This window comes from Salvelinus alpinus, chromosome 16, assembly GCF_045679555.1.
Source record: "Salvelinus alpinus chromosome 16, SLU_Salpinus.1, whole genome shotgun sequence".
In the NCBI taxonomy this organism is placed as follows: Eukaryota; Metazoa; Chordata; class Actinopteri; order Salmoniformes; family Salmonidae; genus Salvelinus; species Salvelinus alpinus.
Genome location: NC_092101.1, coordinates 55,634,507 through 55,647,620, shown reverse-complemented (window position 1 = coordinate 55,647,620; position 13,114 = coordinate 55,634,507). Strand labels below are relative to the sequence as shown.

The 13,114-nt window shown below is 49.7% G+C and overlaps 1 protein-coding gene across 1 annotated transcript in view; it reads right to left on the bottom strand.

Annotated features, from left to right (window-relative positions):
• Positions 1–13,114, bottom strand: part of LOC139540640 (P protein-like) — an 87,439-nt gene that overhangs the window by 58,383 nt on the left and 15,942 nt on the right. Inside the window, exon 3 of the mRNA XM_071344449.1 lies at positions 2,915–3,016. Coding sequence (XP_071200550.1) covers positions 2,915–3,016 — 102 coding nt within the window. The remainder of the gene's footprint in view (positions 1–2,914; positions 3,017–13,114) is intronic.

The window sequence follows — 13,114 nt, the reverse complement described above, 5'->3', positions numbered from 1 at the left end:
AATGTACAACACATCTATAATAATCTACAACACATCTATAATAATGTACAACACATCTATAATAATGTACAACACATATTTAATAATGTACAACACATCTATAATAATGTACAACAGATCTATAATGTACAACACATCTATAATAATGTACATCACATCTATAATAATGTACAACACATCTATAATAATGTACATCACATCTATAATAATGTACAACATCTATAATAATGTACAACACATCTATAATAATGTACAACACATCTATAATAATGTACAACACATCTATAATGTACAACAGATCTATAATGTACAACAGATCTATAATGTACAACAGATCTACACTGACACTGTATAGTGTATATTGATGTGTCTAGTGATGTGTCTAGTGATGTGTCTAGTGATGTGTATAGTGTCTAGTGATGTGTATTGCATTTTGTTTTACCCATGGTATACGGTCTGATATACCACAGCTGTCAGCCAATCAACATTCATTTCCACCAGTTTTTAATGATGTGTATAATGATGTGTATAGTTTAGATTGATGTGTATTGACGCGTCTACAGGGCTCATCTGTAAAAGAGACCTGTCAAAATAAAGGTTCATTATTTTATTTATTTTACATTTTGATGTCAAATTTTTTAGATTTGACGGCTGTTGCAGCTGAGAACTAAACTTGTATGGACACAATGAGAGGGACTTAATAACATGGAGACAACCACTGTTATTTATTATATTCCTGGGAGCTTTACCACTCCTTCAGCATGTACGGTGCATTCGGAAAGTATTCAGACCCCTTGACCTTTCCCACATTTTGTTACATTACAGCCTTATTCTAAAATGGATTCAATAGTTTTTCCCCTCATCAATCTACACACAGTACTTTGTACTTAGTACTTAGTTGAAGCACCTTTGGCAGCGATTACAGCCTAGAAAATTCTTGGGTATGACGCTACAAGCTTGGCACACTTGCATTTGGGGACTTTCTCCCATTCTTCTCTGCAGATCCTCTCAAGCTCTGCTCAAGGTTGGATGGGAAGCGTCGCTGCACAGCTATTTAAATCCAGGCTGGGCCACTCAAGGACATTCAGAGACTTGTCCTGAAGCCACTCCTGCGTTTTCTTGGCTGTGTGCTTAGTTGTCCTGTTTGAAGATTAACCTTTGCCCCAGTCTGAGGTCCTGAGCACTCTGGAGCAGGTTTTCATCAAGGATCTCTCTGTACTTTGCTCCATTCATCTTTCCCTCAACCCTGACTAGTCCCACCACATCATGTTGCTAACACCACCAAGCTTCACCGTAGGGATGGCGCCAGGTTTCCTCCAGACGTGATGCTTGGCATTCAGGCCAAATAGTTAAGTGTTGGTTTCATCAGACCAGAGAATCTTGTTTCTCATGGTCTGAGAGTACTTTAGGTGCCTCTTAGCAAACTCCAAGCGGGTGGTCATGTGCCTTTTACTGAGGAGTGGCTTCCATCTGGCCACTCTACCATAAAGGCCCGATTGGTGGAGTTCTGCAGAGATGGTTGTCCTTCTGGAAGGTTCTCCCAGGAACTCTAGAGCTCTGTCAGAGTGGCCATCGGGTTCTTGGTCACCTCCCTGACCAAGACCCCTCTCCCCCGATTGCTCAGTTTGGCCGGGCGGCCAGCTCTAGGAATAGTCTTGGTGGTTCCAAACTTCTTACATTTAAGAATGATGGAGGCCTGGGTTCAAGCCCAGGCTCTATCGCAGCCGGCCGCGGCCGGGAGGCTCATGGGGCGGCGCACAATTGGCCCAGCGTCGTCTGGGTTAGGGGAGGGTTTGGCCGGCAGGGATATCCTTGTCTCATCGCGCACTAGCGACTCCTGTGGCGGGCCGGGCCCATTGCACGCTGACACAGTCGCCAGCTGTACGGTGTTTCCTCCGACACATTGTGGCTAGCTTCCGGGTTGGAGGCGCGCTGTGTTAAGAAGCAGTGTGGTTTGGCGGGGGTCGTGTTTCGGAGGACGCATGGCTCTCGACCTTCGCCTCTCCCGAGTCCGTACGGGAGTTGCAGCGATGAGACAAGACTGTAACCACTACCAATCATATACCACGAAATCGGGGAGAAAAAAGGGGTGAAAAACACAAAAAAATATATAGATTTAAATAATGATGGAGGCCATTGTTTTCTTGGGGACCTTCAATGCTGCAGAAGTGTTTTGGTTCCCTTCCCCAGATCTGTGCCTTGACACAATCCTGTCTCGGCGCTCTACGGACAATTCCTTCGACCTCATGGCTTGGTTTTTGCTCTGACATGCACTGTCAACTGTGGGACCTTATATAGACAGGTGTGTGCCTTTGCAAATCATGTCCAATCAATTGAATGTACCACAAGTGGACTCCAATCAAGTTGTAGAAACGTCTCAAGGATGCTCAATTTCGAGTCTCATAGCAAAGGGTCTGAATACTTATCTAAATAAAGGTATTTCTGCTTTTAATATTAATGCATTTGCAAAAATGTCTAAAAACCTGTTTTCGCCTTTTTTCACCTTTTCACCTTGTCATGTGTCTAGATTGATGAGGAAAATGTTTTATTTAATCAATTTTAGAATAAGGATAAATGTGGAAAAAGTCAAGGGGTCTGAATTCTTTCCGAATGCACTGCACATGTACGGTATAAGCTCCATTCATATAAACTCCATTCATATGCACTGTATCTAGCCACCATGACATGACCAGTCCTCTGGAATCACAGAGAGGAACATTTTTCACTTATATCACCTAGAAGTTGAATAGAAGCTGGGTCGTTTAGGAGAAGAATATTAGCTATTTATCTCCATTTGTAAAAATGTATGCATGTGCACCTCAATTGTATACAATTCAACATACGTAGCTCGCTACCAAACTGCTGTGATATCAAAGGCTCTTTCTGAGAACCAACAAAAAAAAAACTAACTTACCTGTCATCTTGGGAGAACCTGATGAGGGGAGATCTCTCTGTGTGGTTGGAGTTGGTCCGGTCGGTGTTTCCCTTCAGAAAGTTGACCATACTGAAGGTCTGCCTGGAGAACAAATACAAAAACCTAGTGTCAACTGAAGTGAAGAAAACAAGTTCAATGTTTAACCCGTCAGTTTGATGCTCAGAGTGAAAACAGTGCAGCCTTTTGTGGTGAACTTTAACCTGTCTGTTACATGGGAGGTCCGGGGTTGGCCCTATATAGCACATGTCATTAGCAATGGCAAAATGTATAGACTTGCAGGAAATTAGCATTAAAACTGCAACATTTTCTGTCAACCTCATAAAAACAGCATGGTGAGCTATGAAAAAAATCATTCTCTGCCCCAAGGAAAAGCTGTAGAAATGCGGGAAATTAACTTTAAAATGAAAAGTATCAGTGTGTAGAGTCCTGTCAGTGTGTAGAGTCCTGTCAGAGTGTAGAGTCCTGTCAGAGTGTAGAGTCCTGTCAGTGTGTAGAGTCCTGTCAGTGTGTAGAGTCCTGTCAGTGTGTAGAGGCCTGTCAGTGTGTAGAGTCCTGTCAGTGTGTAGAGTCCTGTCAGTGTGTAGAGTCCTGTCAGTGTGTAGAGTCCTGTCAGTGTGTAGAGTCCTGTCAGTGTGTAGAGTCCTGTCAGAGTCCTGTCAGTGTGTAGAGTCCTGTCAGTGTGTAGAGCCCTGTCAGAGTGTAGAGTCCTGTCAGTGTGTAGAGTCCTGTCAGTGTGTAGAGTCCTGTCAGTGTGTAGAGTCCTGTCAGTGTGTAGAGTCCTGTCAGTGTGTAGAGTCCTGTCAGAGTGTAGAGTCCTGTGAGTGTGTAGAGTCCTGTCAGTGTGTAGAGTCTTGTCAGTGTGTAGAGTCCTGTCAGAGTCCTGTCAGTGTGTAGAGGCCTGTCAGTGTGTAGAGGCCTGTCAGTGTGTAGAGTCCTGTCAGTGTGTAGAGTCCTGTCAGTGTGTAGAGTCCTGTCAGTGTGTAGAGTCCTGTCAGAGTCCTGTCAGTGTGTAGAGTCCTGTCAGTGTGTAGAGTCCTGTCAGTGTGTAGAGTCCTGTCAGTGTGTAGAGTCCTGTCAGAGTGTAGAGTCCTGTCAGTGTGTAGAGTCCTGTCAGTGTGTAGAGTCCTGTCAGTGTGTACGCAGTCACTGTCAGTGTGTAGAGTCCTGTCAGAGTGTAGAGTCCTGTCAGTGTGTAGAGTCCTGTCAGTGTGTAGAGTCCTGTCAGAGTCCTGTCAGTGTGTAGAGGCCTGTCAGTGTGTAGAGGCCTGTCAGTGTGTAGAGTCCTGTCAGTGTGTAGAGTCCTGTCAGTGTGTAGAGTACTGTCAGTGTGTAGAGTCCTGTCAGAGTCCTGTCAGTGTGTAGAGTCCTGTCAGTGTGTAGAGTCCTGTCAGTGTGTAGAGTCCTGTCAGAGTGTAGAGTCATGTCAGTGTGTAGAGTCCTGTCAGAGTGTAGAGTCCTGTCAGTGTGTAGAGTCCTGTCAGTGTGTAGAGTCCTGTCAGTGTGTAGAGTCCTGTCAGTGTGTAGAGTCCTGTCAGTGTGTAGAGTCCTGTCAGAGTGTAGAGTCCTGTCAGAGTCCTGTCAGTGTGTAGAGTCCTGTCAGTGTGTAGAGTCCTGTCAGAGTGTAGAGTCCTGTCAGAGTGTAGAGTCCTGTCAGAGTGTAGAGTCCTGTCAGTGTGTAGAGTCCTGTCAGTGTGTAGAGTCCTGTCAGAGTGTAGAGTCCTGTCAGTGTGTAGAGTCCTGTCAGTGTGTAGAGTCCTGTCAGAGTCCTGTCAGTGTGTAGAGGCCTGTCAGTGTGTAGAGGCCTGTCAGTGTGTAGAGTCCTGTCAGTGTGTAGAGTCCTGTCAGTGTGTAGAGTACTGTCAGTGTGTAGAGTCCTGTCAGAGTCCTGTCAGTGTGTAGAGTCCTGTCAGTGTGTAGAGTCCTGTCAGTGTGTAGAGTCCTGTCAGAGTGTAGAGTCATGTCAGTGTGTAGAGTCCTGTCAGAGTGTAGAGTCCTGTCAGTGTGTAGAGTCCTGTCAGTGTGTAGAGTCCTGTCAGTGTGTAGAGTCCTGTCAGTGTGTAGAGTCCTGTCAGTGTGTAGAGTCCTGTCAGAGTGTAGAGTCCTGTCAGAGTCCTGTCAGTGTGTAGAGTCCTGTCAGTGTGTAGAGTCCTGTCAGTGTGTAGGTCCTCAGGTGTAGAGTCCTGTCAGAGTGTAGAGTCCTGTCAAGTGTAGAGTCCTGTCAGTGTGTAGAGTCCTGTCAGTGTGTAGAGTCCTGTCAGTGTGTAGAGTCCTGTCAGTGTGTAGAGTCCTGTCAGAGTGTAGAGTCCTATCAGAGTCCTGTCATTGTGTAGAGTCCTGTCAGTGTGTAGAGTCCTGTCAGTGTGTAGAGTCCTGTCAGTGTGTAGAGTCCTGTCAGAGTCCTGTCAGTGTGTAGAGTCCTGTCAGTGTGTAGGGTCCTGTCAGAGTCCTGTCAGTGTGTAGAGTCCTGTCAGTGTGTAGAGTCCTGTCAGTGTGTAGAGTCCTGTCAGAGTGTAGAGTCCTGTCAGAGTCCTGTCAGTGTGTAGAGTCCTGTCAGTGTGTAGAGTCCTGTCAGTGTGTAGAGGCCTGTCAGTGTGTAGAGTCCTGTCAGTGTGTAGAGTCCTGTCAGTGTGTAGAGTCCTGTCAGTGTGTAGAGGCCTGTCAGTGTGTAGAGTCCTGTCAGTGTGTAGAGTCCTGTCAGTGTGTAGAGTCCTGTCAGTGTGTAGAGTCCTGTCAGTGTGTAGAGTCCTGTCAGTGTGTAGAGTCCTGTCAGTGTGTAGAGTCCTGTCAGTGTGTAGAGTCCTGTCAGTGTGTAGAGTCCTGTCAGTGTGTAGAGTCCTGTCAGTGTGTAGAGTCCTGTCAGTGTGTAGAGTCCTGTCAGTGTGCAAAACATGTCAAATTTAAGAATAAAATATAACGGTGAACTCAGATAGTCAGTTTAGCCATTATGTTAGCTATTTAGTAGTCTCATGCCTAGTATAGAGGTCCTGGATGGCAGGGAGCTCGGCCCCAGTGATGTACTGGGCTGTCCCCACCACCTGATATAGTGGTCCTGGATGGCAGGGAGCTCAGCCCCAGTGATGTACTGGGCTGTCCCCACCACCTGATATAGTGGTCCTGGATGGCAGGGAGCTCAGCCCCAGTGATGTACTGGGCTGTCCCCACCACCTGATATAGTGGTCCTGGATGGCAGGGAGCTCGGCCCCAGTGATGTACTGGGCTGTCCACACCACCTGATATAGAGGTCCTGGATGGCAGGGAGCTCGGCCCCAGTGATGTACTGGGCTGTCCCCACCACCTGATATAGTGGTCCTGGATGGCAGGGAGCTCAGCCCCAGTGATGTACTGGGCTGTCCACACCACCTGATATAGAGGTCCTGGATGGCAGGGAGCTCGGCCCCAGTGATGTACTGGGCTGTCCCCACCACCTGATATAGTGGTCCTGGATGGCAGGGAGCTCAGCCCCAGTGATGTACTGGGCTGTCCACACCACCTGATATAGAGGTCCTGGATGGCAGGGAGCTCGGCCCCAGTGATGTACTGGGCTGTCTGCACCACCCTCTGTAGTGCAATGCAATCAAGGGCAGTGCTGTTGCCATACCAAGCAGTAATGCAGCCAGTCAAGATGCTCTCAATGGTTTAGCTGTAGGTAATTCTGATTACCATTTCTCAATGGAGCGATTCAGTGGTACTTCCTGTTTGAGCTTCTTCTTGTCTACAGAATGCAGGAGTACAGAGTAATGATCCGATTTGCCGAATGGCGGACGAGGGAGGGCCTTGTACGCTTGCTTGTGGGTAGAGTAACAGTGGTCTAGGACTTTATCTCCCCTAGTGACGAAGAAGACGTGCTGATGGAAGTTGGGCATCACATGTCTTAACGACACGGAATTAAAATCGCCGGCGACAAGGCAGCCTCCAGATGTAAGTGTTTCTTTTTGTTTATAGCGTTGTACAGTTGGTACAAGTTGTACAGTGCCGGCTTGTTAAATTCCTTGGTGAAATGTATACAACAGGCATGATAACAGCTGAAAACGGGAGGTAGAAGGGTCGGCACTTGCCCATCAGTTAGTCCAAGATGGGTGAACAAAAGGTCGAGAGGTGGTCGGTTTTTCTCTCACCTTAATGTCGGCATGAATTTCATCCTTAATCCTCTCGGATATCCCAATAATTGGGTCGGAATTAAAGAAAAAGCAGACGAGTCGAAGTTGAAGTCGGAATTGGGGTAAGTAACTGCCAAACTGACGTTTAAAAGTTCTTGTCGGTTTATCTTTTAATGGGCAGGTGGGACGGTAGCGTCCCACCTCGACAACATCCGGTGAAATTGCAGAGCGCAAAATTCAAAATACAGAAATACTCATAATAAACATTCATAAAACATACAAGTGTTATACATCGGTTTAAAGATTAACTTCTTGTTAATCCAGCATCTGTGTCAGATTTCAAAAAGGCTTTACGGCGAAAGCATACTTCTCAGAAAATCGGCTATGTACTGTATAGGGAATAGGGCTCTGGTCTATAGTAGTACCACTATATAGGGAATAGGACTCTGGTCTATAGTAGTGCACTATATAGGGAATAAGGCTCTGGTCTATAGTAGTACCACTATATAGGGAATAGGACTCTGGTCTATAGTAGTGCACTATATAGGGAATAGGGCTCTGGTCTATAGTAGTATCACTATATAGGGAATAGGGCTCCGATCTATAGTAGTGCCCTATATAGGGAATAGGGCTCTGGTCTATAGTAGTGCACTATATAGGGAATAGGGCTCTGATCTATAGTAGTGCACTATATAGGGAATAGGGCTCTGGTCTATAGTAGTACCACTATATAGGGAATAGGGTTCCATTCGGAATGTAAACAGCGTCACACTCAGAGATCAAATATCTCCTGACACATTTCATCATGTGCAGGTCTGCCTCCGTCTGGCTCTGATCGTAAAAACCTAAATTCCAGAGTTAAATCCCAATAATGTGAAAACAACCACAGGCCTGAGATTAGCACCCCCCCCCCCCCCCGCCAACACGCACTCTCCCTCTCTCTCTCTCTCTCTGAATACTGTGAATACTTACTGCCTGTTCTCCATCACTTTACACAGAGCTCACACTAGGAATCTCTGACTTGATGGTTCAACAACTTTCTAGTGTAATGTGAGTTCTACAATCGTCCAAATTTAACTCCTTAACCCTCAAACTACAGACTGGGGTTATTATTGGGGAATATTTGTGACCATAGCACCAAAGGTTATTTATAAAATTCTTTAAAATCCTGACTTTGACAAATACCTTGTTCTTAATAAATGTAAATCATTATTTAGTGTTTCTGTATCAACATGGACTTTTAAACACAAAACACTGAATTATGCCTAGTAATTTGAGAGACAGGAACTTGAATCTAGGTTTCCCTGGAGACATAATAACAAGTGATCCATAACCCAACAGGGTGGAAGGGGACCTGTATCAGGGATCCATAACAGGGTGGAGGGGGACCTGTATCAGGGATCCATAACAGGGTGGAGGGGGACCTGTATCAGGGATCCATAACAGGGTGGAGGGGGACCTGTATCAGGGATCCATAACCCAACAGGGTGGAGGGGGACCTGTATCAGGGATCCATAACCCAACAGGGTGGAGGGGGACCTGTATCAGGGATCCATAACCCAACAGGGTGGAGGGGGACCTGTATCAGGGATCCATAACAGGGTGGAGGGGGACCTGTATCAGGGATCCATAACAGGGTGGAGGGGGACCTGTATCAGGGATCCATAACAGGGTGGAGGGGGACCTGTATCAGGGACCCATAACAGGGAGGAGGGGGACCTGTATCAGGGATCCATAACAGGGTGGAGGGGGACCTGTATCAGGGATCCATAACAGGGTGGAGGGGGACCTGTATCAGGGATCCATAACAGGGTGGAGGGGACCTGTATCAGGGATCCATAACAGGGTGGAGGGGACCTGTATCAGGGATCCATAACAGGGTGGAGGGGGACCTGTATCAGGGATCCATAACAGGGTGGAGGGGGACCTGTATCAGGGATCCATAACAGGGTGGAGGGGGACCTGTATCAGGGATCTATAACAGGGTGGAGGGGGACCTGTATCAGGGATCCATAACAGGGTGGAGGGGGACCTGTATCAGGGATCCATAACAGGGTGGAGGGGGACCTGTATCAGGGATCCATAACAGGGTGGAGGGGGACCTGTATCAGGGATCTATAACCCAACAGGGTGGAGGGGGACCTGTATCAGGGATCCATAACAGGGTGGAGGAGGACCTGTATCAGGGATCTATAACAGGATGGAGGGGGACCTGTATCAGGGATCCATAACAGGGTGGAGGGGGACCTGTATCAGGGATCCATAACAGGGTGGAGGGGGACCTGTATCAGGGATCCATAACAGGGTGGAGGGGGACCTGTATCAGGGATCCATAACAGGGTGGAGGGGGACCTGTATCAGGGATCCATAACAGGGTGGAGGGGGACCTGCAGGGATCTATAACAGGGTGGAGGGGGACCTGTATCAGGGATCCATAACAGGGTGGAGGGGGACCTGTATCAGGGATCCATAACAGGGAGGAGGGGGACCTGTATCAGGGATCCATAACAGGGTGGAGGGGGACCTGTATCAGGGATCCATAACAGGGTGGAGGGGGACCTGTATCAGGGATCCATACCAGGGTGGAGGGGGACCTGTATGGGGGAGCAATAATAGGGTGGAGGGGGACCTGTATCAGGGATCCATACCAGGGTGGAGGGGGACCTGCAGGGATCTATAACAGGGTGGAGGGGACCTGTATCAGGGATCCATAACAGGGAGGAGGGGGACCTGTATCAGGGATCCATAACAGGGTGGAGGGGGACCTGTATCAGGGATCCATAACAGGGTGGAGGGGGACCTGTATCAGGGATCCATACCAGGGTGGAGGGGGACCTGCAGGGATCTATAACAGGGTGGAGGGGGACCTGTATCAGGGATCCATAACAGGGTGGAGGGGGACCTGTATCAGGGATCCATAACAGGGTGGAGGGGGACCTGTATCAGGGATCTATAACAGGGTGGAGGGGGACCTGTATCAGGGATCCATAACAGGGTGGAGGGGGACCTGTATCAGGGATCCATAACAGGGTGGAGGGGGACCTGTATCAGGGATCCATAACAGGGTGGAGGGGGACCTGTATCAGGGATCCATAACAGGGTGGAGGGGGACCTGTATCAGGGATCCATAACAGGGTGGAGGGGGACCTGTATCAGGGATCCATAACAGCGTGGAGGGGGACCTGTATCAGGGATCCATAACAGGGTGGAGGGGGACCTGTATCAGGGATCCATAACAGGGTGGAGGGGACCTGTATCAGGGATCCATAACAGGGTGGAGAGGGACCTGTATCAGGGATCTAAAACAGGGTGGAGGGGGACCTGTATCAGGGATCCATAACAGGGTGGAGGGGGACCTGTATCAGGGATCCATAACAGGGTGGAGGGGGACCTGTATCAGGGATCCATAACAGGGTGGAGGGGACCTGTATCAGGGATCCATAACAGGGTGGAGGGGGACCTGTATCAGGGATCCATAACAGGGTGGAGGGGGACCTGTATCAGGGATCCATAACAGGGTGGAGGGGGACCTGTATCAGGGATCCATAACAGGGTGGAGGGGACCTGTATCAGGGATCCATAACAGGGTGGAGGGGGACCTGTATCAGGGATCCATAACAGGGTGGAGGGGGACCTGTATCAGGGATCTATAACAGGGTGGAGGGGGACCTGTATCAGGGATCTATAACAGGGTGGAGGGGGACCTGTATCAGGGATCTATAACAGGGAGGAGGGGGACCTGTATCAGGGATCCATAACAGGGTGGAGGGGGACCTGTATCAGGGATCCATAACAGGGTGGAGGGGGACCTGTATCAGGGATCCATACCAGGGTGGAGGGGGACCTGTATCAGGGATCCATAACAGGGTGGAGGGGGACCTGTATCAGGGATCCATACCAGGGTGGAGGGGGACCTGCAGGGATCTATAACAGGGTGGAGGGGGACCTGTATCAGGGATCCATAACAGCGTGGAGGGGGACCTGTATCAGGGATCCATAACAGGGTGGAGGGGGACCTGTATCAGGGATCCATAACAGGGTGGAGGGGACCTGTATCAGGGATCCATAACAGGGTGGAGAGGGACCTGTATCAGGGATCTAAAACAGGGTGGAGGGGGACCTGTATCAGGGATCCATAACAGGGTGGAGGGGGACCTGTATCAGGGATCCATAACAGGGTGGAGGGGGACCTGTATCAGGGATCCATAACAGGGTGGAGGGGGACCTGTATCAGGGATCCATAACAGGGTGGAGGGGGACCTGTATCAGGGATCCATAACAGGGTGGAGGGGACCTGTATCAGGGATCCATAACAGGGTGGAGGGGGACCTGTATCAGGGATCCATAACAGGGTGGAGGGGGACCTGTATCAGGGATCCATAACAGGGTGGAGGGGGACCTGTATCAGGGATCCATAACAGGGTGGAGGGGACCTGTATCAGGGATCCATAACAGGGTGGAGGGGGACCTGTATCAGGGATCCATAACAGGGTGGAGGGGGACCTGTATCAGGGATCTATAACAGGGTGGAGGGGGACCTGTATCAGGGATCTATAACAGGGTGGAGGGGGACCTGTATCAGGGATCTATAACAGGGAGGAGGGGGACCTGTATCAGGGATCCATAACAGGGTGGAGGGGGACCTGTATCAGGGATCCATAACAGGGTGGAGGGGGACCTGTATCAGGGATCCATACCAGGGTGGAGGGGGACCTGTATCAGGGATCCATAACAGGGTGGAGGGGGACCTGTATCAGGGATCCATACCAGGGTGGAGGGGGACCTGCAGGGATCTATAACAGGGTGGAGGGGGACCTGTATCAGGGATCCATAACAGGGAGGAGGGGGACCTGTATCAGGGATCCATAACAGGGTGGAGGGGGACCTGTATCAGGGATCCATAACAGGGTGGAGGGGGACCTGTATCAGGGATCCATACCAGGGTGGAGGGGGACCTGCAGGGATCTATAACAGGGTGGAGGGGGACCTGTATCAGGGATCCATAACAGGGTGGAGGGGGACCTGTATCAGGGATCCATAACAGGGTGGAGGGGGACCTGTATCAGGGATCTATAACAGGGTGGAGGGGGACCTGTATCAGGGATCCATAACAGGGTGGAGGGGGACCTGTATCAGGGATCCATAACAGGGTGGAGGGGGACCTGTATCAGGGATCCATAACAGGGTGGAGGGGGACCTGTATCAGGGATCCATAACAGGGTGGAGGGGGACCTGTATCAGGGATCCATAACAGGGTGGAGGGGGACCTGTATCAGGGATCCATAACAGCGTGGAGGGGGACCTGTATCAGGGATCCATAACAGGGTGGAGGGGGACCTGTATCAGGGATCCATAACAGGGTGGAGGGGACCTGTATCAGGGATCCATAACAGGGTGGAGAGGGACCTGTATCAGGGATCTAAAACAGGGTGGAGGGGGACCTGTATCAGGGATCCATAACAGGGTGGAGGGGGACCTGTATCAGGGATCCATAACAGGGTGGAGGGGGACCTGTATCAGGGATCCATAACAGGGTGGAGGGGGACCTGTATCAGGGATCCATAACAGGGTGGAGGGGGACCTGTATCAGGGATCCATAACAGGGTGGAGGGGACCTGTATCAGGGATCCATAACAGGGTGGAGGGGGACCTGTATCAGGGATCCATAACAGGGTGGAGGGGGACCTGTATCAGGGATCCATAACAGGGTGGAGGGGGACCTGTATCAGGGATCCATAACAGGGTGGAGGGGACCTGTATCAGGGATCCATAACAGGGTGGAGGGGGACCTGTATCAGGGATCCATAACAGGGTGGAGGGGGACCTGTATCAGGGATCTATAACAGGGTGGAGGGGGACCTGTATCAGGGATCTATAACAGGGTGGAGGGGGACCTGTATCAGGGATCTATAACAGGGTGGAGGGGGACCTGTATCAGGGATCCATAATCCCTCTGTTCTCTTATGTCCAGTGGGGGAGGGGAGTCCACTGACAGAGTTAGTCTCTGCCAGACAGATGGATGACCATATCGAGCACCATTTCGTCCTAATATTGACATATTTCTTAATTCCATTTTTTACTT